Source organism: Ranitomeya imitator, chromosome 9 (genome assembly GCF_032444005.1).
Source record: "Ranitomeya imitator isolate aRanImi1 chromosome 9, aRanImi1.pri, whole genome shotgun sequence".
Classification (NCBI taxonomy): Eukaryota; Metazoa; Chordata; class Amphibia; order Anura; family Dendrobatidae; genus Ranitomeya; species Ranitomeya imitator.
Window position 1 is genome coordinate 22,762,729 of NC_091290.1, and position 25,881 is coordinate 22,788,609.

Consider the following 25,881-nt stretch of genomic DNA (forward strand, 5'->3'; position numbering starts at 1 on the left):
TCATGCATCAGAAGGAAACCAAGGCCAACCGCACCTGCATATGGTCTCACATTGGGTCGGAGGATCTCATCCTGGTACCTAATGACAGTCAGGGCACCTCTGGCGAGCACATGGAGGGCTGTATGGCCATCAAAAGAAATGCCTCTCCAGACAATTACTGACCACTGCCAAACCGGTCATGCTGGAGGATGTTGAAGGCATCAGAATGTTCTCCATAGTGTCTCCAGACTCTGTCATGTCTGTCACATTTGCTCAGTGTGAAATTTCTCTCATCTGTGAAGATCACAGGGCACCAATGTCGAATCTGCCAATCTTGGTTTTCTCTGGCCAATGCCAATAGACCTGCACGTGTTGGGATGAAAACACAACACTCACTTGTGGATGTCGGGCACTCATACCACTCTATGGAGTCTGCTTCTGACAGTTTGAGGAGACATATGGATGTTAGTGGCCTGATAGAGGTCATTTTGCCGGGCTCTTGCACTGCTCCTCCTGTTCCTCCTTGTATAAAGAAGGAGGTAGCAGTCCTGCTGCTGGATTGTTGCCCTCCTACAGCCCCCTTCACATCTCCTGGTGTACTGGCCTGTCTTCTGGTATCTGTTCCATGCTCTGGACACTATGCTGACAGACACAGCTACCCTTCTTGCCACAGCTCTCATTAATATGCCATCCTGGATGAGCTGCTCTACCAGAGCAACTTCTGTGGGTTGTAGACACTGCCTCATGCTACTGTACTGTACCCCTAGGTGTAAGAGCAATGACAAAATGCAAAAGTGACAAAAACAGCCAAAAAGTATGAGAAACAGAGAAATGGTCTGTGGTCACCCCCTGCGGAACCACACCTTTATAGGGGGTTCTCCTGCTAATGGCCTATAATTCCTACCTGTTATTTGTTCCTTTTGCACAACAGCAGAAGAAATTCATTCACAATCAGTGTTGCATCATAACTGGACAGGTTGATCTCACAGAAGTGTGATTGAGTTGGAGTTACATTGTGTTGTTTAAGAGATTCCTTTATTTTATTGAGCAGTATATTAAATAATATACACACAAATAATGGAGTTAAATATCTTTTAAAAATCTCTGAACTCCCCTGATTCTGCCCATCTCTTCCGTTTTGCTCTGTGCCGCTCCATTACAGAGATATTCATGTTTGTTGCAACTGGCCTTTTCTTCAGAGTCTGGGGGCGTGTGCTTTTATGGCGGCTAAGCTGCCAATCACAGCATTGGAGCATCTGAGGCGGTTAGATCAATTGCCGTGCTGTGATTGGCCACATCTTGGAGGAAGGAGTGAAAACACACGCCCCTGAGGAAGACTCTAAATTGGGCTTTTATTCAGAGATTTCACACATTGAGCTCCAGAAGAAACAAATGTGAAAATTTCTGCAATGGAGTGATGCAGAGCAAAATGGAAAAGAGCAGCAAAATCAGGGACGCTCTGAAATTTCTAGAAGATATTTAAATTTTTTTCGAGCAAGTGACCGGTCTCTTTTAAATTCATAAAGAGTCACCTACAAAAGGTCCCATTTTGGGCACATTCACATAATCCCTCGCTCTTTGAGGTCAATTCTGTAGAACAATACTGAGAAAAGAAAAGACATTTGAGAGTTAACGTTTATTAAAGACAGTGCAGTGTCTGATAACATTAGTAAAGAGGAGATGCAATATTTGGGGACTCCTGGAGGATTCCATAAAATTATTAGGAGTATTGGGCCTTACTGTCTTCGCTGCTCATAGCAACCAATCGCAGCACAGCTTTCATTTTCTAAACAGCTCTGACAGAATGAAAGCTGCGCTGTGATTGGTTGCTACAGGCAACAGAGCTTTTCTTTTGGACAGTTTGGTAAATGTTCTCTGTAGTCTTAATAATAAATGCTCTAGAACACAGCGCAGCTGTTCACTCCTCTCCATCTTGTGCTCACAGGCCGATTTGAGGGCTCGTTAACACACATTAAATTACGCTTTTATGGAACAGTTTTTCTGAGCGAGTTAACACCAAATCTTGAAAAAAACGACATTTTTCTGTCTGAAGAGTTATGGAATAGCAATAAAATATCTGAAGTGCTTTTACTAAAACAAGGACATTTTTCCACCTTCACCACATTTCCTAATTAGACTGTATAGAATGAGCAACTACCATCAGGTCATTTTGGGAAGCAACAGACTTTCCTAGGGTACTGAATGGCAGCTTGAAAGACTGGTGCCAGCACCTGGCAGAACCCGGGCCAGTACCTGGCAGAACCAGGGCCAGTACCAGGCCCCATCTGCCCGGATTTCAGTTTGCAACATCCACCGTACGATGGATGTACACACTTCATGTATGGAGTAAGCCTGGTAAACCAGCTCCATATACTGCGGGTCTTGGCCGAGTCATACAGCTACTAACCAAGGCCAACTGCTGCAATGCTGTTGTCAATGCTGACAGCGGCATTTAGAGGGGTTGTGCCAAGTTTGGAAGTTATCCCCTATCTATACAATCCCGATCTCTGTGGGTCTAACCACTGTGACCCACATCGGGGCTCTGAAGAGCCTGGTATGAATGATGTGGTGATCGATCATGCGCAGTTCTGCTCCATTCAATCTTTTAAGACCAACGAAGATCAGCCGAATGTTGAGCTCGACAATCTCTGGAGATCTCATACAAAATGAATGTAGCAACAGAGTGAATGATCGACCACCGCACCAATCACAGTAGGCGCTAGGGATCCGTGGGAATCCCAGCGGTCACATCCCCAGCAATTGGGAAGTTATTCCGTATTCTGCGGAAAAGGGTGGATTTCCAAACATGGTACTACCTATTTAAGAGATTGAAAATGCTGGAAGGTATCCCATCAGACCCACATTGGTCCCTCGCAACATGATTGTAGAGCTCTTATGGTCCAGCCAAACAGTGGGGTCTATTGAAGGACTACATTTACAAAAAACTGTCAAATTACGATATTGCTTTGTATTGTACAAGTGATGCCGGTTTCAAGTCCCCTGTTTGGACCAAAAAGAAATAAACTAAAAATTTACTTATTTCGCATGGCTGATTACATATAAAATATAAACTAATAAAATACATTATGCATCATATACTGCGAATTTCAAAAAGTAGAAAAATTTAAATAGCAGAATTGTTGGTTTATGGTCAGTTCGCCTGTCCAAAAAATGGAATAAAAAGAACATAAAGTCGTATAGACTCAAAAAGTCATATAGCCCAACATTCAGTAACACAAGCCCTGATATGACTATTGACCGGCAAAGAAAAGAGGAAGAAAAGTTAGTTTTTGGAAGCAGAGGAGGAAAAATAAAAATAAAAAAATAGGATACTCACTACATCTCTGTCGACAAAGGGCTCATAAACCTGGAGCCGGCCCCGGCTGAATACGTATGGGAGGGCGACCATAAGGTTCTTACGGACCAGGAAGAAGAGTGAGGGCTGAGAAATGTCCCTTTTCTCCAAGTGGAGGTTGAATAGGAGAATTGTAAGAGAAGGAAATAAGAACAAGGTTGTCTCATCTCTGCATGGTGTGGAATGGAGGCCTGAACCTTCAGTCATGGATATTATGGTGAGGTTTTTATTGGGTCCCCTAACATGTGGAAGGTATGATAGGGAGCAGGCCATCGAGAACCAATTTGAGTCAACCAGCGCTCTTCAAGGGGTTGTCCACTACCGCGATACTTTTTTCTTTAGATGGCGGGCTAGCCAGCGCAGATCTCTGGTGCCGGTTGTGTATTCTAGACTTAAATGTTTTGATTAATGTAATTGTTGGGATCAACATGTAAGTAATCATCCCAGCAGGAGACTTTATTGCTATATATATATCTAATTAGTCACTATAACGATACAGCCATTCCATTAAAGAGATTTATAGCTTTCCCTTCAACACCTACTAAGTAACACTAACTGTTCCAAGACAGACTATGCTTTAGCCCCGGCAGCCTCAGGAAGGGATAAGATCCGAGCATGTAAATACATGGAGCTGGTATTCAATTTTTTTTTTTTTTAGATATTTAGGTGCCCATCCATCCTCCAAAAGGAGGTTAAAAGACCAGTCTTGGGCTGGAATTGGATTGCTATCCAGTTACAACAGCTGTATAGTTGGTAACACATTACTCAAGAAATAAGGCTAGCTTTATCTTCCAAAATAAAGATGACATGAGGGCCACCCTTTAGTATGGTCACTCCATTGGCTGTAATGCAGAGAATAATCCTTGGATACAATGCACAATGACCCAGGAACAGATGGTACTTCGGTTTCACCTATAGCTAGGGAGAAAATACAATTTCTGTAGACCTCTGCCTCCCCCCGCTTATCTATTGCCCCACCCTTGCCTAATTTTAACTTACACATGGTATGCCAAAATAGTAGTAAATTTACTTAACACACTATATAAAAAAAAGCAACATTTCTAAAAGCAAGTATAATCTAAAATTTAGACTTCCGGTATGTGGAAAATCTAAAAGAAAAATATATATCTATTTCCTGCTTTGTTTTTGGCATTACTATAATTCATAATAACCAATTTCATGAATTCCCGTTACTTATTTAAAATATTTTTTTTTTTACATCAGTATTTTATAAAAGATTCGTCTAGATAACGGGTGGACCTTTTAAGCAGGGAAGGAGTCAAGAAACTTTTTAAAGTAAGCCAAGATGGAACCACATCTTACAACCACTCTAAATCCTACAAGGTCAAGTTCACATGATTCTAATTTTGGTCCGAGTGCTGTCCATACAAAAAAAAAAAAACGGACATCACATGAACGGCACTAGGTCCAATATTATTCAATAAGGCTGTTCAGATGAGATTTATTTATTTATTTATTTTTGCACGGAATAAATTTGGAGTACAAAAAATAATAACAGCTAGTTTCTTCTTTATGTCAGATGACCCTTACTTATTCAGGTGTAGGGGCACAAAAAAAATTATATCTCATACAGATCAACCAGATACATCATGCTCCAAATTATTATGCAAATGACATTTTTCTCGGATTTTCCTGAATGGTCGGTGCAAATGACAGTCAGTCTAATAAAAGTCATCACCCATTAGAGCAGTGTTCCCCAACTCCGGTCCTCAAGAGCCACCAACAGGTCATGTTTTCAGGATTTCATTAGTATTGCCCAGGTGATAATTGGAGTACCTGCACAGGGAATAATTCCATCACATGTGCCATACCAAGGAAATCCTGAAAAAATGACCTGTTGGTGGCTCTTGAGGACTGGAGTTGGGGAACATTGCATTAGAGTATACATTGAATTTTATAGAAGAAACCTCCCAATGATAACAGTATAATGTCCAAAATAAATAAAAACTCAAAATGCACTGTTCCAAATTATTAGGCACAGTAGAATTTCTAAACATTTGATATGTTTTAAAGTACTGAAAATGCTCATTTGTGGAATTTGCAGCATTAGGAGGTCACATTCACTAAACAAAAAAGCTATTTAACTCCAAAACCTCCTAACAGGCCAAGTTACATGTTACATAGGAGCCTTCTTTGATATCACCTTCACAATTCTTGCATCCATTGATCTTGTGAGCTTTTGGAGAGTTTCTGCTTGTATTTCTTTGCATGAAGTCAGAATCGCCTCCCAGAGCCGCTGTTTTGATGTGAACGGCCTTCCACCCTCATAGATCTTTTGCTTGATGATCCTCCAAAGGTTCTCTATAGGGTTAAGGTCAGGGGAAGATGGTGGCCACACCATGAGTTTATCTCCTTCTATGTCCATAGCAGCCAATAAACTCAGGGGTATTCTTTGCAGCATGAGATGGTTCATTGTCAGCATGAAGATGATTTTGCTCCTGAAGGCATGTTTCTGATTTTTATACCATGGAAGAAAGTTGTCAGTCAGAAACTCTATATACTTTGCAAAGGTCATTTTCACACCTTCAGGAACCTTAAAGGGCCCTACCAGCTATTTCCCCATGATTCCAACCCAAAACATGACTCCTCCACCTCCTTGCTGACGTCGCAGCCTTGTTGGGATATGGTGGCCATCCACCAACCATCCACTACTTCATCCATCTGGACAATCCAGGGTTGCTAGACACTCATCAGTAAACAAGACTGTTTGAAAATTAGTCTTCATGTATGTCTGGGCCCACTGCAACCGTTTCTGCTTGTGAACACTGTTTAGGGGTGGCTGAATAGCAGGTTTATGCACCACAGCAAGCCTTTGAAGGATCCTACACCATGAGTTTCGAGGGACTCCGGAGGCACCAGTAGCTTCAAATAACTGTTTGCTGCTTTGTAGTGGTATTTTGGCAGCTGCTCTCTTAATCCAATGAATTTGTCTGGCAGAAACCTTCCTCATTATGCCTTTACCTGCATGAACTCTGTCTGTGCTCTGTTTCAGTCACAAATCTCTTCACAGTATGATGATCACTCTTTAAGTTTTCGTGAAATATCTAATGTTTTCATACCTTGTCAAAGGCATTGCACTATTTAACGCTTTTCAGCAGCAGAGAGATCCTTTTTACTTCCCATATTGCTTGAAACCTGTGGCCTGCTTAATAATGTGAAACATCATTTTTAAGTACCGTATATACTCGAGTATAAGCCATTTTTTTGGGCTGAAAGTCCCCCTCTCGGCTTATACTTGAGTCATACACTTCCCTCCCCGTATACTTACCTGCTCCTGGCGCGGTCCCTGCAGTCGCTGCTTCTTCCACCGCTGCATCTTCTTCCTGTATTGAGCGGTCACATGTGTTATTTTGCAAAGAGCCGTTGTCATTTGACTGCTGCTTTCTTCTATATGATAAGGAAAGGCGCTGAATAAGTTCCCTTCTTAGGCATTCCCTTATTTTGGGTTAAAATCCTGATACTTGGATTGTGGATAAACATAAATATGTAATAATAACTGTTACATTTACATTTTTTCACATCCTTATTCCTACCAAATACAAGAAACCCGTTCCGAACACATGTGGAACATGAATTTGGGATGATCTTCTGCTCGTGTTTATGGGCAGATCTGCATCTAGATTTACGGATAATGGAGAAGCGGCTGGATATCGGCGGCTGTCTTAATGCATGTTTTGATTGTGTCTACTCGGAGACATTATGTGGGGAGTTTGCTCAGCTGTTTGGCAAAAAAGCTGCCATAGAACAAAGCAGCAGAAAATAATTCATCTCCTACAGAAACCTCCAGATTTTCCATGCACAGATTCCGGCTTCTTTTATAAGAGCAAGATAAAATAAATTGAAAATAAGCAAAATGAAAAAAATGACAAAACAAGCTCTTAATATAGTAATTCGAGGGAATAACATACATCAGTGCAAAATGAATTGCGACGTCCTTTACGTGGTAAGAAATTTATGACTAATACAAAGGGATTTCTTCGGTTTCTGCTACTGAGACCTCATTCTGTCTGACTCCTGATTACTCTATGGAAAACAGGCGCCTCCTGCCTGGTGCCGAAACACTAAAACAAATTGCCTTAAAATGCACAGGGAGGTCCTGCTGTGGATGTAAATACCTAGCTGAGAGGCGGATAGTATATGACTGGATCAGGGCAGCATTAATGTAGAGGGGAAAAAAGGAAATATTACATTGGAGATAGAGGAAAAAATAAAAGTAGAAATTTATCATACAAAGATGGGCTCTTAAAGGTCATAACCAAAAACCCCTTACATATAGAAAACTCCAAAATAAGATGATGAAAAAAATGGATTAAAGGTGGCCCATGCAATGTTTCTGCTCTAAAGAGCAATCCTTGCATAAGAGACTCTCTCATTTTGAATTGAAACATCAAATGGCATAATTAAAATCCATTTTTCATCACCTGACTTTGGAGTGCTGCCCTATTTGTTGTAGATCGTTCAGAGAAAAAAAATGCAGAGCTCCATCTTCACGTAAAAAAGTGGACTTCCATAAACAGTGGGATACCATAGGGGTCAGTATTGGGTCCTCATATTTTTAACATTTATTAAATTACTTTGTAGGGGGAGTAAAGAGTAGAATTTCAATTTCTGCAGATGATGCTAAACTCTGCAGAGTAATCAACACAGAGGAGAATACTTTAACCCCTTTCTGCCATTAGACGTACTATTGCGTCCATGTGGGGTGGGCTTTACTTCCCAAGGACGCAATAGAACGTCATATGCGATCGGCAGCGCTCACGGGGGGAGCGCCGCCGATTGCGGCCGGGTGTCAGCTGTTTATCGCAGCTGACATCCGGCACTATGTGCCAGGAGCGGTCACGGACCGCCCCCGGCACATTAACCCCCGGCACACCGCGATCAAAGATGATCGCGATGTGCCGGCGGTACAGGGAAGCACCGCGCAGGGAGGGGGCTCCCTGCGGGCTTCCCTGAGCCCCCCGCAGCAACGCGATGTGATCACGTTGCTGCGAGGGTCTCACCTCCCTCCCTGCTCTCTCCAGCCCCGGATCCAAGATGGCCGCGGATCCGGGTCCTGCAGGGAGGGAGGTGGCTTCACAGAGCCTGCTCAGAGCAGGCACTGTGAAGGCTGCAGCGCTGCATGTCAGATCAGTGATCTGACAGAGTGCTGTGCAAACGGTCAGATCACTGATCTGTGATGTCCCCCCCTGGGACAAAGTAAAAAAGTAAAAAAAAAATAATTTCAAATGTGTAAAAAAAAAATAAAAAAAAATATTCCAAAATAATGAAAAAAAAAATAAAAATATTATTCCCATAAATACATTTCTTTATCTAAATAAAAAAAAAAATAATAATAAAAGTACACATATTTAGTATCGCCGCGTCCGTAACGCCCCGACCTATAAAACTGGCCCACTAGTTAACCCCTTCAGTAAACACCGTAAGAAAAAAAAAAACGAGGCAAAAAACAACGCTTTATTATCATACCGCCGAACAAAAAGTGGAATAACACGCGATCAAAAAGACAGATATAACTAACCATGGTACCGCTGAAAACGTCATCTTGTCCCGCAAAAAACGAGCCGCCATACAGCATCATCAGCAAAAAAATAAAAAAGTTATAGTCCTGAGAATAAAGCGATGCAAAAATAATTATTTTTTCTATAAAATAGTTTTTATCGTATAAAAGCGCCAAAACATAAAAAAATGATATAAATGAGGTGTCGCTGTAATCGTACTGACCCGAAGAATAAAACTGCTTCATCAATTTTACCAAACGCGGAACGGTATAAACGCCTCCCCCAAAAGAAATTCATGAATAGCTGGTTTTTGGTCATTCTGCCTCACAAAAATCGGAATAAAAAGCGATCAAAAAATGTCACGTGCCCGAAAATGTTACCAATAAAAACATCAACTCGTCCCGCAAAAAACAAGACCTCACATGACTCTGTGGACCAGAATATAGAAAAATTATAGCTCTCAAAATGTGGTAACGCAAAAAATATTTTTTGCAATAAAAAGCGTCTTTCAGTGTGTGACGGCTGCCAATCATAAAAATCCGCTAAAAAACCCGCTATAAAAGTAAATCAAACCCCCCTTCATCACCCCCTTAGTTAGGGAAAAATTAAAAAAATGTATTTATTTCCATTTTCCCATTAGGGCTAGGGTTAGGGTTAGGGCTAGGGTTAGGGCTAGGGTTAGGGCTAGGGTTAGGGCTAGGGTTAGGGTTAGGATTAGGGTTAGGGCTAGGGTTAGGGCTAGGGCTACAGTTTGGGTTGGGGCTAAAGTTACAGTTTGGGTTTAGATTACATTTACGGTTGGGAATAGGGTTGGGATTAGGGTTAGGGGTGTGTCAGGGTTAGAGGTGTGGTTAGGGTTACTGTTGGGATTAGGGTTAGGGATGTGTTTGGATTAGGGTTTCAGTTATAATTGGGGGGTTTCCACTGTTTAGGCACATCAGGGGCTCTCCAAACGCGACATGGCGTCCGATCTCAATTCCAGCCAATTCTGCGTTGAAAAAGTAAAACAGTGCTTCTTCCCTTCCGAGCTCTCCCGTGTGCCCAAACAGGGGTTTACCCCAACATATGGGGTATCAGCGTACTCAGGACAAATAGGACAACAACTTTTGGGGTCCAATTTCTCCTGCTACCCTTGGGAAAATACAAAACTCGGGGCTAAAACATATTTTTTGTGGGAAAAAAAAAGATTTTTTATTTTCACGGCTCTGCGTTATAAACTGTAGTGAAACACTTGGGGGTTCAAAGTTCTCACAACACATCTAGATTAGTTCCCTGGGGGGTCTAGTTTCCAATATGGGGTCACTTGTGGGGGGTTTCTACTGTTTAGGTACATTAGGGGTTCTGCAAACGCAATGTGACGTCTGCAGACCATTCCATCTAAGTCTGCATTCCAAATGGCGCTCCTTCCCTTCCGAGCTCTGCCATGCGCTCAAACGTTGGTTTCCCCCAACATACGGGGTATCAGCGTACTCAGGACAAATTGGACAACAACTTTTGGGGTCGAATTTCTCCTCTTACCCTCGGGAAAATACAAAACTGGGGGCTAAAAAATAATTTTGGGGGGAAAGATTTTTTTTTTTTAATTTTCACGGCTCTGCGTTACAAACTGTAGTGAAACACTTGGGGGTTCAAAGCTATCACAACACATCTAGATGAGTTCCTTAGGGGGTCTAGTTTCCAAAATGGTGTCACTTGTGGAAGGTTTCTACTGTTTAGGTACATTAGGGGCTCTGCAAATGCAATGTGACAACTGCAGACCATTCCATCTAAGTCCTCATTCCAAATGGAGCTCCTTCCCTTCCGAGCCCTCCCATGCGCCCAAACAGTGGTTCCCCCCCCCCCACATATGGGGTATCAGCGCACTCAGGACAAATTGGACAACAAATTGTGGGGTCGAATTTCTCCTTTTACCCTCGGGAAAATACAAAACTGGGGGCTAAAAAATAATTTTTGTGGGAAAAAATTTTTGTTTTATTTTTACGGCTCTCCATTATAAACTTCTGTGAAGCACTTGGTGGGTCAAAGCGCTCAGCACACATCTAGATAAGTTCCTAAGGGGGTCTACTTTCCAAAATGGTGTAACTTGTGGGGGGTTTCTACTGTTTAGGTACATTAGGGGCTCTGCAAACGCAATGTGACACCTGCAGACCATTCCATCTAAGTCTGCATTCAAATGGCGCTCCTTCCCTTCTGAGCCCTCCCATGTGCCCAAACAGTGGTTCCCCCCACATATGGTGTATCATCGCACTCAGGACAAATTGGGCAACAAATTTTGGGGTCCAATTTCTCCTGTTACCCTCAGGAAAATACAAAACTGGGGGCTAAAAAAAATAATTTTTGTGGGAAAAAAATTTTGTTTTATTTTTACGGCTCTGCATTATAAACTTCTGTGAAGCACTTGGTGGGTCAAAGTGCTCACCACACCTCTAGATAAGTTCTTTAGGGGGTCTACTTTCCAAAATGGTGTCACTTGTGGGGGGTTTCAATGTTTAGGCACATCAGTGGCTCTTCAAACGCAACATGGCGTCCCATCTCAATTCCTGTCAATTTTGCTTTGAAAAGTCAAACGGCGCTCCTTCCCTTCCGAGCTCGCCCATCCACCCAAACAGTGGTTTACCCCCACATATGGGGTATCAGCGTACTCAGGACAAATTGTACAACAACTTTTGGGGTCCAATTTCTTCTCTTACCCTTGGGAAAATAAAAAATTGGGGGCAAAAAGATAATTTTTGTGAAAAAATATGATTTTTTATTTTTACGGTTCTACATTATAAACTTCTGTGAAGCACTTGGTGGGTCAAAGTGCTCACCACACCTCTAGATAAGTTCCTTAGGGGGTCTACTTTCCAAAATGGTGTCACTTGTGGGGGGTTTCAATGTTTAGCCACATCAGGGGCTCTCCAAACGAAACATGGCGTCCCATCTCAATTCCAGTCAATTTTGCATTGAAAAGTCAAATGGCACTCCTTCGCTTCCGAGCTCTGCCATGCGCCCAAACAGTGGTTTACCCCCACATGTGGGGTATTGGCATACTCAGGACAAATTGTACAACAATGTTTGGGGTCCATTTTCTCCTGTTACCCTTGGTAAAATAAAACAAATTGGAGCTGAATTAAATTTTTTGTGAAAAAAGTTAAATGTTCATTTTTATTTAAACATTCAAAAAATTCCTGTGAAGCACCAGAAGGGTTAATAAACTTCTTGAATATGGTTTTGAGCACCTTGAGGGGTGTAGTTTTTAGAATGGTGTCACACTTGGGTATTTTCTATCATATAGACCCCTTAAAATGACTTCAAATGAGATGTGGTCCCTAAAATAAAATGGTGTTGTAGAAATGAGAAATTGCTGGTCAACCCTTATAACTCCCTAACAAAAAAAAATTTTGGTTCCAAAATTGTGCTGATGTAAAGTAGACATGTGGGAAATGTTACTTATTAAGTATTTTGTGTGACATATCTCTGTGATTTAATTGCATAAAAATTCAAAGTTGGAAAATTGCGAAATTTTCATAATTTTCGCCAAATTTCCGTTTTTTTCACAAATAAACGCAGGTACTATCAAATAATTTTTACCATTGTCATGAAGTACAATATGTCACGAGAAAACAATGTCAGAATCACCAGGATCCATTGAAGCGTTCCAGAGTTATAACCTCATAAAGGGACAGTGGTCAGAATTGTAAAAATTGGCCCGGTCATTAACGTGCAAACCACCCTTGGGGGTAAAGGGGTTAATATTACAGAGGGATTTATGTAAGCTGGAGGCTTAGGCTGAGAAATGGAGTTAAATGTAGATACATGTAAGGTTATGGACTTGGGCGGTGGAAAAAAAAAAGTATAATTATGTCTAAATGGTAAAATACTGGGTAAAACAGTCACTGAAAAAGACTTGGGTGTATGGGTGGAAGGCAAACTCCACTTTAATGACCAGTGTCAGGCAGCTGCTGCCAAGGCAAATAAAATAATGGGATACATTAAAAGAGGCATAGATGCTCATGACGAGAACAAAGTTTCGCCTTTATACAAGTCACTGGTGCGGCCATACTTAGAATATGTTGTACAATTTTGGCTCCAGTGTATAAGAAGGACATAGCTGGACTAGAGCGGGTGCAGAGAAGAACAACCAAGGTTATAAAGGGAATGGGTGGACTACGATATCAAGGCTGGTTATTATACTTCAGGTTATTGAGTTTGGAAAACAGGAGCCTCCTGCCTGGTGCTGAAATACTAAAACAAATTGCTTTAAAATGCACAGGGAGGTCCTGCTGTGGATGTAAATACCTAGCTGAGAGGCGGATAGTATGTAACTGGATCAGGGCAGCATTAATTAATTAATTAATTAAAAAAGGAAATATTACATTGGAGATAGAGGAAAAAATAAAAGTAACAATTTTTCATACAGAGATGGGCTCAAAGGTCGAAAAGGTCATCACCAAAAAAAAAAAAAAAATTATATATATATATATATATATATATATATATATATATATATATATATATATATATATATATATATATATATATATATATATATATATTATAATTTAATATAAATATAACTCCAAAATAAGTTGATGAACAAAATGGATTAAAGTTGGCCCATGCAATGCTTCAGCTCTATAGAGAAATCCTTGCATGAGAGACTCTGTCATTTTGAATTGATGCATTGAATGGAATAATTAAAATCCATTTTTAATCATCTGACTTTGGAGTGCTGCCCTATTTGTTGTAGATAGTTCAGAGAAAAGAATGCAGAGCACCATCTTTAAGTAAAAAAAAAAGTGGGCTTCTTTAAACAGTGGGATACCAAAGGGGTCAGTATTGGGTCCTCTTCTTTTTAACATTTATTAAATGACCTTGTAGGGGGAGTACAGAGTAGAATTTCAATTTCTGCAGATGATGCTAAACTCTGCAGAGTAATCAACACAGAGGACAATACTTTAGTATTACAGAGGGATTTATGTAAGCTGGAGGCTTGGGCTGATAAATGGAAGTTTAATGTACAGTACAGACCAAAAGTTTGGACACACCTCATTAAAGATTTTTTTCTGTATTTTCATGACTATCAAATTGTACATTCACTCAGTGTGAATGTACAATTTGATAGTCATGAAAATACAGGCATCAAAACTATGAATTAAAACATGTGGAATTATATACTTAACAAAAAAGTGTGAAACAACTGAAATTATGTCTTATGTTCTAGGTTCTTCAAAGTAGCCACCTTTTGCGTTGATGACTGCCTTGCACACTCTTAGCATTCTCTTGATGAGCTTCAAGAGGTAGTCACCAGGAATGGTCTTCCAACAATCTTGAAGGAGTTCCCAGAAATGCTTAGCACTTGTTGGCCCTTTTGCCTTCACTCTGCAGTCCAGCTCACCCCAAACCATCTCGATTGGGTTCAGGTCTGGTGACTGTGGAGGCCAGGTCATCTGGCGTAGCACCCCATCACTCTCCTTCTTGGTCAAATAGCCCTTACACAGCCTGGAGGTGTGTTTGGGGTCATTGTCCTGTTGAAAAATGATGGTCCAACTAAACGCAAACCGGATGGAATAGCATGCCGCTGCAAGATGCTGCGGTAGCCATGCTGCTTCAGTATGCCTTCAATTTTGAATAAATCCCCAACAGTGTCCCCAGCAATGCACCCCCACACCATCACACCACCTCCTCCATGCTTCACGGTGGGAACCAGGCATGTAGAGTCCATCCGATCACCTTTTCTGCGTCGTACAAAGACACGGTGGTTGGAACCAAAGATTTCAAATTTGGACTCATCAGACCAAAGCACAGATTTCCACTGGTCTAATGTCAATTCCTTGTGTTCTTTAGCCCAAACAAGTCTCTTCTGCTTGTTGCCTGTCCTTAGCAGTGGTTTCCTAGCAGCTATTTTACCATGAAGGCCTGCTGCACAAAGTCTCCTCTTAACAGTTGTTGTAGAGATGTGTCTGCTGCTAGAACTCTGTGTGGCATTGACCTGGTCTCTAATCTGAGCTGCTGTTAACCTGCGATTTCTGAGGCTGGTAACTCGGATAAACTTATCCTCAGAAGCAGAGGTGACTCTTGGTCGTCCTTTCCTGGGGCGGACCTCATGTGAGCCAGTTTCTTTGTAGCGCTTGATGGTTTTTGCAACTGCACTTGGGGACACTTTCAAAGTTTTCCCAATTTTTCAGACTGACATTCATTTCTTAAAATAATGATGGCCACTTGTTTTTCTTTAACTAGCTGCTTTTTTCTTGCCATAATACAAAATTCTAACAGTATATTCAGTAGGACTATCAGATGTGTATCCACCAGACTTCTGCACAACACAAGTGATGGTCCCAACCCCATTTATAAGGCAAGAAATCCCACATATTAAACCTGACAGGGCACACCTGTGAAGTGAAAACCATTCCCGGTGACTACCTCTTGAAGTTCATCAAGAGAATGCCAAGAGTGTGCAAAGCAGTCATCAAAGCAAAAGGTGGCTACTTTGAAGAACCTAGAATATAAGACATATTTTCTGTTTCACACTTTTTTTGTTAAGTATATAATTCCACATGTGTTAATTCATAGTTTTGATGCCTTCAGTGTGAATTTACAATTTTCATAGTCATGAAAATACAGAAAAATCGTTAAATGAGAAGGTGTATCCAAACTTTTGGTCTGTACTGTAGATACATGTAAGGTTATGGACTTGGGTGGTGTAAAAAAAATAGATATAATTATGTCTAAATGGTAAAATACAGGGTAAAACAGTCACTGAAAAAGACTTGGGTGTATGGGGGGGGGGAAGGCAAACTCCACTTTAATGACCTGTGTCAGGCAGCTGCTGCCAAGGCAAATAAAATATTGGGATACAATAAAAGAGGCATAGATGCTCATGACAAGAACATAGTTTCGCCTCTATAGAAGTCACTGGTGTGGCCATACTTAGAATATGGTGTACAATTTTGGCTCCAGTGTATAATAAGGACATAGCTGGGCTAGAGCAGGTGCAGAGAATAACCACCAAGGTTATAAAAGGATTGGGTGGACTACAATATCAAGGCTGGTTATTATATTTCAGGTTATTGAGTTTGGAAAAACAAAGGCTTAAGGCTACGTTCACATTAGCGTTTCCCGACGCAGCGTCGGGAAACGCAGCGGCGACGCATGCGTCATGCGCCCCTATATTTAACATGGGGGGCGCATGGACATGCGTTGTGCTGCGTTGTGCGACGCATGCATGCTTTTTTTTGCCACAAGCGTCGGGCAAACAATGCGCTTTTTTTTTGCGTCGAAATTTCGGCAAAAAACGACGCATGCGTCGCAAAACGCAGCGTTTTTGCGTGCGTTTTGGTGCGTTTTTATTTGCGTTGTGCGTTGCGTCGCCGACGCAGCGGCGCACAACGCAAATGTGAACGTAGCCTAAGGGAGATCTAATTACAATGTACAAAATTGGGCAGTACAGAGATCTGTCTTATAATCTTTCTTTCTATACTTAGGCCTGATACAGGGACCATGGGGCATCCTCTACGTGTAGACCAGGGATGTCAAACAAAATTATAAGCTTGGACAAAGTTGCGGGCCAACCTTAATATTTAATTATTTATTTAAAAAAAAAAAAAAAGTCTAAATTGAGGATGTTTTTCGTTATCAAATATATCGATGAACCTTTTCATATGGAAACAAACTTAACTTATCCCACGAACAAAGTACATTTTAAATAATAGATCTTAAAATAACATATTGGAATAATGTAAAATGTTATGTAAGAGCAGTAAAACATATAGCCCAATTGCCTAACTTAAGTAATAAAGGATAAAAAAAAAACGCAAACAGAAGTGCCCCCAAACACGGTAAGATACCCCCACAGTGAATTCCTCCACAAGCACAGTATGATGACCCTACTTGTACCCCCCTCAATCCCCACAACACACAGTGCTGACCCCATCACAGTATGATTCTCCAACTGTAATCCCCACACAGCCCACATACAGTTTAATGACCACAAAAAGTGCTCCATTCAATACAATGGCCCCACAGTGCTCCAAACAGTATAGTGGCCCCACAGTGCTCTATTCAGTATAATGGCCCCACATAGTGCTCCACACAGTATAATGGCCCCATATAGTGCTCCATGCAGTATAATGTGCCCCACACAGTGCTTGATACAGTATAATGGCCCCACATAGTACTCCAAATAGTATAATGGTCTCACATAGTTCTCCATACAGTATAATGGGCTCAATATAGTGCTCTACAGTATAATGGCCCCACATAGTGCTCCATACAGTATAGGGCCTAAAATAGTGCTCCATACATATAAAGGGCCCATTCAGTATAATGGCCCCAGATGGTGCTCCATACAGTATAATGGCCCCACATAGTGCTCCATACAGTATAAAGGGCCTATTCAGTATAATGGCCCCAGATGGTGCTCCATACAGTATAATGGCCCCACATAGTGCTCCATACAGTATAAAGGGCCTATTCAGTATAATGGCCCCAGATAGTGCTCCATACTGTATAATGCTCCCCACATAGTGCTCTATACAGTATAATAGGCCCCAAATAAAAATAAAAAACTCACCTCTGCTCTTTTCTCTGCTGCTCCAGTCTCTTCATGGGGTCTTCAGATTCTCTGTACATCTCGGTACAGCGGGTGCATTGTAATTACGTAATCGATCCCACTGAGTTGAGACTTCAGACACCGAGAGGGAATGATGTGAGAGGGAGCCTCAGGGGACGCTCCCTCCTGCTTTCAACTGTATTGGCATCTAGGATGCTGATCTAGTTGAAAGTGCGATGCCGGGTGGTTGGCCCACCCGGCGTCGTGGCCCAAATATACTTAGGGAACCCTCAAATTGTCGCTGGCCAAATATACTTGCCCAGTGGGTCAGAGATTGACATATGTGCTCCAGAGGAAAGAAGGTTTCATCATAATCACAGATGCAGATTTTCTACAGTAAGAGCAGTGAGACTATGGAACTCTAATAATGCTGTAATGGTTTATTCACTGCTAAAATTCAAGAAGAGTCTGGAGGCGTTTTTGGAAAATGTATTACAGTTATGGGCACTAGATTCTGTGATAGGACATTAATCCTGGTAACCAGTATAATTGCTGTATGTAGAGTCGGGTAGGAATTTTTCCCCTAATATCTGCCTCATGGGGTTTATGCTTTCCTCTAGATCATCATGTTAGTCTATAGACTGAACTGGATAGGCTTAAGTCTATCTTCAACCTTAAAAACTATTCACACATACGTGCAGTGGAGTCAGACGCTCCCGATTCATGCCTTAATCAGAATAGTTAGACAAGTGGCATGCACCTCCGAGACTGTGCCACAAACCTTACTCCGGCCCATATCCTGAAACTGGAGTAAAAAAGGCAAAAGCTGTACATTTTTGCACAGCTCTTCCTTCTTCCGGATGTTTGTGATTTGTTCAAACGAGGGAAGAGCGAAGCCAGCTCTGACTGGCCACAGGGATCGCCTGACATAATGTCAGGTCATACCCGGGGGAGAGCCAGCAGAGGAACAATGCCAGCACAGGTGATGAATATAGAGGTTATGATTTTACAAGGACGAGACATAGGGTTTGAGATTGGTTGACCACTACTCAGACAAAACATTTTAAATATTCTTTGTTACTGTAGAAACTCCACATCAACACTCGCGACACTCCACCAGCAAGGATGTAATGACCATTTATACCTTGATATATAGTATCAAAGAGCCTTCAACAAATAAATGATCCATTCATCAAGTCAAACTATGTTCTGCATCCATTAAATTCCATATTTCTATAGAAGCAACACCGTATCGGTGAGTATCCAGCAGCTGCCAATGCATCCAGGTATTCATTTTGGAGTTCAGTAACCATACCCGACTGCATGAGGAATGAAATAAAAGAGATTTAGGCGTATGGGGAAGGGGGAAACTAGTCGATTTGTTTGATACTTTGCGACGATTGACATATGTTCGCCATCTGTGGACTATGGAACAGACGAGATAAAATAACAGATGCGGTCTATAAAATATATCATCAATTTCGTTCTGTCCCGATAACTCATTCGCTTTAGCAGAGATGACGGGCGGAGACAAGAAGCAGCGGGGGGCTGATGTATTAAGCGGACGGGCTGCTAAAATGACTTTTTTTTTAAATGTATTTAAGAATAACTGGCGTGCTCCCGAGATCAACCATTCCGGTTGTGCCATCAAAGACGACTCCATTTCATATCGTCTCCGCTTGATCGGGATTTTTCTTCTTCTCTAACTGGTGGCAGTGTAATCTTTTATGTACAGAATACATTAAGGGGGAAATTGAGTGAGTCGCCGACCATGTTGATTATGGAAATTCATGACAATTTCACCAGGAATATTACTGTCACATGAACAATTTTCAGAATATGAATAATGTGTTGATGTGAGGGACTCTTGGAGCTTCGATAGGGGGGGAAGGTTGAGAGACTATCACATCTCCTATATTTTTTTTTAACTTGCCTCAAAATCGGACACTAACAATAGAGAAAAATCTTGGGAGGAAAGTTAAGAAATTACATTTTATGAAGACTAAAGCTATAACACTTGGGCAAAAATTGGTGGACACTTAAGTGAATGTGCTCGCATAATGTGATATTCAAGCATGCTCGGGTGTAATCCGAGAATCTTGGGTGGGCTCGAATAATATGTTCGAGACCCCACGGCTGCATGATTCACGGGTGTTTAGACAGCCTTAACACATAGGGGGGATTGCCTAATAAACAGGAAATCCTCAGATGTGTAGCGGCTGTCTAAACAACGCGAATCATGCAGCCGTGGGGTCTCGAACATATTATTTGAGCTCTCCCAAGATACTCGGAAATCACGTTATCCGAGCACGTTCACTCTTCACAAGTGGACACCTCTATTAACATACTATTTTTAAGAAAAGATGAAGAAAGTGGTCACCATATGTTCCTAATGAAACTTATCTTTGACGAAACCAAAGGAATGAAAGGAGTAGAAATCAGAAAATATGTTGGGAAATTTGAGCTTTTCCTACAAAAATTTGAATTTTTGCTGATCCCTCCAAAGCTGGTATTGCCGACCAAAATGTAAAAGTTGACAGCTAGTTTTAGAGGAGCCACACTTTATATTTTCGGCACATATAGCTGGCCAGAAGGATCACCTAGCTCTAAACACAAGAAGAGTAAACCCATAAGGAGGACAATTACTGAAGACCTACCTCATGTACGCACACAAGGAAGCTTACAGTGTAACACGAGGAATAACACTATTTCTGCCCAGTATATTACCTGCATCCTGTATTTATCACCAGTTTTCCCCACTGCGGAACCTAATTTTCAGTCGTCTCTGAGCTACTGGGTGATTATCTTTTATGATGTCTCCCATACAGAGCAAAGACAGGCATGAGGAATTCCTGCTTTCAAGTCTCTATGCAGCACATGATAAGAAGTAGCCACATAGAAGACACTAAGCATGCATGATATACAACAACACAGAGCTGTGTAGCTGTGAATCCAGCACTGAAGTGAGATAAAACATTTGATACAAGCTGTAGTGTCTGCTGATTTCTCACTAGGCCGAGCGCTCCCCAATCTTCCTACCCCCTTCACACTAAAAAGGTTTCAATAGTAGCTGTGACCTGATACTTCAGTGAGTGTGTCTGTACTGCTTTGATAAAGTTGGATTTTACTAGCTTTTCAGAGTAAATGATGAGTTCAGGACACAGGGGAAGAAATGACTCATAAGTGGAGAAATAAGAAGAAAGACTAGAGGAATAGAAAGAAGAGGAAAACCAGCAACCCGATGGCTTGATATCAAAATAATGGTGGAGAAGACCTTAGGCTTTCACAAGATTGATCTTCCTACAGATCATTCATCCATTGAGATAAAGCCAAAGGCCATTAAAAAAATTAGCTTGAACTATTAATTTATGCACAGTTTGTTGAACAGACAGTGACTACTTAATGATCCAAAGAACTGAGGGAGAAGAGGGAGACTTCAACAAGATGGATGAAGACCATCATGATTTCATTAACCTGTCATTGAGGGAACCAACGACCAGAAACAAGGACTGGACGGTGGACAGAATATTACTATAATTGCTCAAAGCTTCATAATCACCATTCAATCACTATGCTCAATCATGATCCTCATCCATACATATTCACTACCAATCATGATTATCATCATCAGAAACAAAGAATCTATGGATCTACATTCTGTGGATAAAAGTCAACAGATGCTCCTTATCCAGAAGTTGTAGATCCTACAAATACCGGGGAGCGTTGCAGAGTGCGGGATTGTAAATCCTCAGTAATAAATTCAATATTCAGTATCATCAGCATCTAATACTGTATCTGTATCAGCAAGCATAGGGCCAGGCTTTAAAAAAAAAAAAAAAAGCTCTATTCATTGGATGACATTTTACTAAAATTGCGCCAGCAATGTCTGGTCTATGGTCTTACCTTGAAAAACCCATGTTTCCTATTTCGCTGTCCAAGCCACAAGCTGCTTCCAGGTGACAGGTTTCTCTCTGGAGGATCAATCACTCGCTCATAAATCCTAGGAAACAAAAAAATAAAAGAAATTGTGAAATATTCTTAAAGGTCAAAAACATTCCAAAAGTTGTGCAAGCAAACACCTTATGTTACAGCCTATGAGACATCAACATGGCCTGTAGAATGTGACAGCGAGTGCGAACTTACCATAGACCCACCACACATGCATATCATTCACCTGCTGTAACCGGGTTGGATCTTTGTGATGAAAACAATAAAACATTGAGATTTCTGCCCGATCTATAGATTCATTTTAATGAAGGAAAACCACACACAAAGCTTAACATGTTCACAGAGACGCAGTAATTAAATTCCAGCATTACAAGAGGACAGACGAAGGGCTATGGAAAATCACAATAATTTATGTAACCACCGATGTTCAAGTGATGCAACCAAGTAACATCTCCAGTTCATCATATATATCCAAACCTTCAGAGGGTTAATTTAAAGAACTACTGCAGTCACATAAGACAGAGAGTTATGAATGTGAAAGTAGTAGTATAGTAGTTATATTCTTGTAGATAGGGAGCAGTATTATAGTAGTTATATTCTTGTAGATAGGGGGCAGTATTATAGTAGTTATATTCTTGTACATAGGAGCAGTATTATAGTAGTTATATTCTTGTACATAGGAGCAGTATTATAGTAGTTATATTCTTGTACATAGGAGCAGTATTATAGTAGTTATATTCTTGTACATAGGAGCAGTATTATAGTAGTTATATTCTTGTACATAGGAGCAGTATTATAGTAGTTATATTCTTGCACATGGGGCGGTATTAGAATAGTTATATATACTATATTATGGTAGTTAGTTATACTGTAGTATTAGGCATTAAAGGAGTGATGCTGGTAATTATCACTCGGTTCATGTTGTTATAGTTTTGTTTTTTATGCTTCTTTTTTTTTTTTATAATTACTTTTTGCGTGTTCAGTTGTTTGCTAAAAAATGTTTTCCTGCAAGTCTGACATTTACTAAACACTTTGAACTGGATGCATTATGGCTTTGGCAGCTTAAGAGCAGGATCCTGACAAATATGCGCCATTCCTGTCATATCAGTTCCAATCATCTCCATATTTTATTTAGCCTTTGCCTTCATCCCCAGGAAAGGCAACTGATAAAGATGACGGCGAGGGCAACATGTCTGCTGTCTCTGGGCTCCAGCACAATACAGTAGATGAAAACGTCTGGGGAACAGTTTTGTGCATGTGAACTGAGCGTGAGGCACCGAGCCTTGACCGGAAGTGAAGTCCTAGAATTCACATCCCAGAAGTCCTAATAAGTTTTATTCTCACTTAAAGTTTTGTACTTCAGAGCACTTCTATATTCTTGCATTCACTTCTTTTTAAAAAGAATGCAATGTTAGTTAATTCTGATTATTGCAGGTTTTACTCTTACTAAGCTTTATATGTTAATTGTCTCATCCGGAGCTGCATTCACAATTCTTCCGGTTTAGATCTGGGAATATTTGCATGGTAATGTTGGAGTAGTAGTTTATTTTCAGCAGACTACTATATAGTTGAGGTTCAAAACAACAAACCTCACTATGCACAGCAGCAGAGCATGGTCTGTACGGGTGCTAAACACATAAGGACCTGTAGAGTTATATAGCGAGTGTTAAAGAGTCATAACGAAATTTGTAGTATAAACCATACATGTACACTTGCATGTTTTGGGGTCACTGACCATCACCAGCCTCAGGCACACTGGGGGCCGTCACCAGCTTTGGGGTCACTGGGAACATCACTAGTTTAGGGAGCATTGTTGCCATCACCAGCTTAGGAGGAACTGTGGCTGTCGCCAGCTATGGAGGCACTGGGGCCGTCACCAGCTTTGGGGGCACTGGGGCCGTCACCAGCTTTGGGGGCACTGGGGCCGTCACCAGCTTTGGGGGCACTGGGGCCGTCACCAGCTTTGGGGGCACTGGGGCCGTCACCAGCTTTGGGGGCACTGGGGCCGTCACCAGCTTTGGGGGCACTGGGGCCGTCACCAGCTTTGGGGGCACTGGGGCCGTCACCAGCTTTGGGGGCACTGGGGCCGTCACCAGCTTTGGGGGCACTGGGGCCGTCACCAGCTTTGGGGGCACTGGAGCAGTCACCAGCTTTGGGGGCACTGGGGCCGTCACCAGCTTTGGGGGCAATGGCTATGGGGACACTAGGACTATCACCATCTTTGGTGGCACTGTAGTAGTCACCAACCATGGGGGCACCAGGACTGTCACTATGGGGGCACTGTGGCAGTCATAAGCTTTGGGGGCAAAGTGGCTGTCTCTATTTCTGGAGGGCTATGAAGCTATTAGTTTTGGGATTACTGTGATGTTAATACTCTGATGATACTGAGGTCATGGTTATTGGTCGATGGATACCGTAGATTGCGGTGTGCGATACGACTTCATGCATAGGGAATAGGTTTACAGACGATGTGTGGGGTCTGCTGAAAATTCTCAAAGTACCGTATTTTCACAAAAATAGTCAGATATAGACGTATCCAGCCTGGTTTAGGTTACAAAATGAATGCCGCTATGTCTCCATATCTGAGAAAAAGAAAAAGTGCACAAGGAGGGAAAATCTAAGTTTAAAATTGTACCAATCTTTCACAATCTGAACAAAATCACCATTATTCATAAAACGCATCAAAGGAAAACTGAAGATCCCGCCATGTCATCATTCTCACACATATCAGTCGATAGTTTCTGGGAAATTCCACCTTCTCAATCCATAAACACAAACATCAAAGCCGAGTGAAACGAAGAAATATTGAATTTGGATTTATTCTGCTTAGTTAAAAGGTCTCGGTGTTCTGCAGGGCAGGAGAGAGCGCCGCAAAGATTACAAAGCTAAATTAACCCTCGACACCATTCAATATTTTCTACAGACGGAGGTCAGGAGATGAAGGAGAAGAGCAGAAGGCAAGATGTATGACAGAACAACAAAATTTAAAGGGGTGCTCCAGTTTGGAAAATATATATACTGTATATGGAAAAAAGCATGAAAAAAATCCTAAGTCACAGCAATTACGCGTAGCTCGAATATATTTTAGAGAACAATATGGCACATCAATCAGTTGACTCCAAAATCCCACTTTGGTTTAATTTTTTTTTTTTTTTAGAATTTTTTTTTTTACCACTATTTCTAAAATTGTATATTAGTGTATATTATACCGTATTTTGGTAATTTTTTAACTTTTTTTTCTAAATTGAAGAAGCATATTGTTATACTTATTTTACTTTAATAAGAGTTTTCTTTAAGGTTTTATTTTTGACATTTGCTAATCGTAAATGCTAGACATGCAGAATCTCTCCTGGAAGGCTGCGGTTAGGAGGAGGGATACAGCTGATTATTTCACGAGCACATAGCTAGTTGACTATCAGACGTACCTTGTCTCCATTTCCAGAATCTTAATTTACTCAAACAAAGGACAACCTTCCCTCCCGAGAAATTTACCATAACATATGAGACTGAAAACAAAGTCTCGTTTGCTCCCTATCCTCATCTTCACGCGGCACACCATCTGCCACATGTTGGAGCATCACGGAGATAACTCAAGTAGAGAGGTTCCGGCACGTCTCTATTCACATTTTATTTATTTATCCGGCTCTATAAATGTTTCATTACATAGGCTGCTGAAGACCGGACTGTCAATCTTCAGGCTGCAGCATTGGAAAATCAGATGATACAAAGAATTGAAATGAAATGATCCCTGCGGATCTGGAGGGAATTGCTTCCGGTGGTGGAACCTTCACTTTTTTGCATCTCAGAAAATCCCTAAATTTCAAGAGGATATAAGACCCTGACACCAGTCTTTGAGCCTTTAGTCTGTCACTTTTCAGATTGTCCTGTGTACACTGGGGCATTCGTTATCAGAGCTCTATAATAAAGCTGAGGACGGGGTGCAGCATTGACTAGAGAGATCAGCGACGGGGTGCAGCATTGACTAGAGAGATCAGCGACGGGGTGCAGCATTGACTAGAGAGATCAGCGACGGGGTGCAGCATTGACTAGAGAGATCAGCTCCTCTCTCAGCAGGACACAGAGCATGCTCACTACATTCTCCCACAGAAGTCAATGCGTTGGGTCTTATGATTAGATTTCTGCTTTATAACAAATTTGTGAACTGCTTTTTTAAACTCAAACAAGAAGGTTACCCATTGATCATCCATTATTAAAGGGGTATATCCCCTTAAAAATCCAAAGTTATCTCCTACTTAGCATTGCACTTGGATTTCTCCTATAAACAATGAATGGAGCGGCGGTGTAGCATGCATGCCCCTTGTGTAGTATGCATAGTATGCACGCCCCAAATCTCGGGATCCGGAATGAGACCTCAGTAATCTATCACCTACCCCCCATATTCAGAGATCACCCTTCTATAGAGAAGAGGCTAACAGATTCTAGGAATAGTCCTTCCAGAACCCTCAATAGATCTCCTACCTTTCGCTAATAGAAGAGAGGAATTTTTTTAAAATGAAGACGCAAATTGCCTCTTTAGGGAAGAGGAC

General features: G+C 41.3%; 1 protein-coding gene across 4 annotated transcripts in view; it reads right to left on the bottom strand.

Annotated features, from left to right (window-relative positions):
* The window catches only part of NELL1 (neural EGFL like 1), a 784,159-nt gene that overhangs the window by 533,841 nt on the left and 224,437 nt on the right, over positions 1-25,881 (bottom strand). For all 4 annotated transcript variants that reach the window (XM_069738862.1, XM_069738865.1, XM_069738866.1 and 1 more), the window contains exon 5: positions 21,290-21,386. In XM_069738862.1, the coding sequence (XP_069594963.1) occupies positions 21,290-21,386 (97 nt within the window). The remainder of the gene's footprint in view (positions 1-21,289; positions 21,387-25,881) is intronic.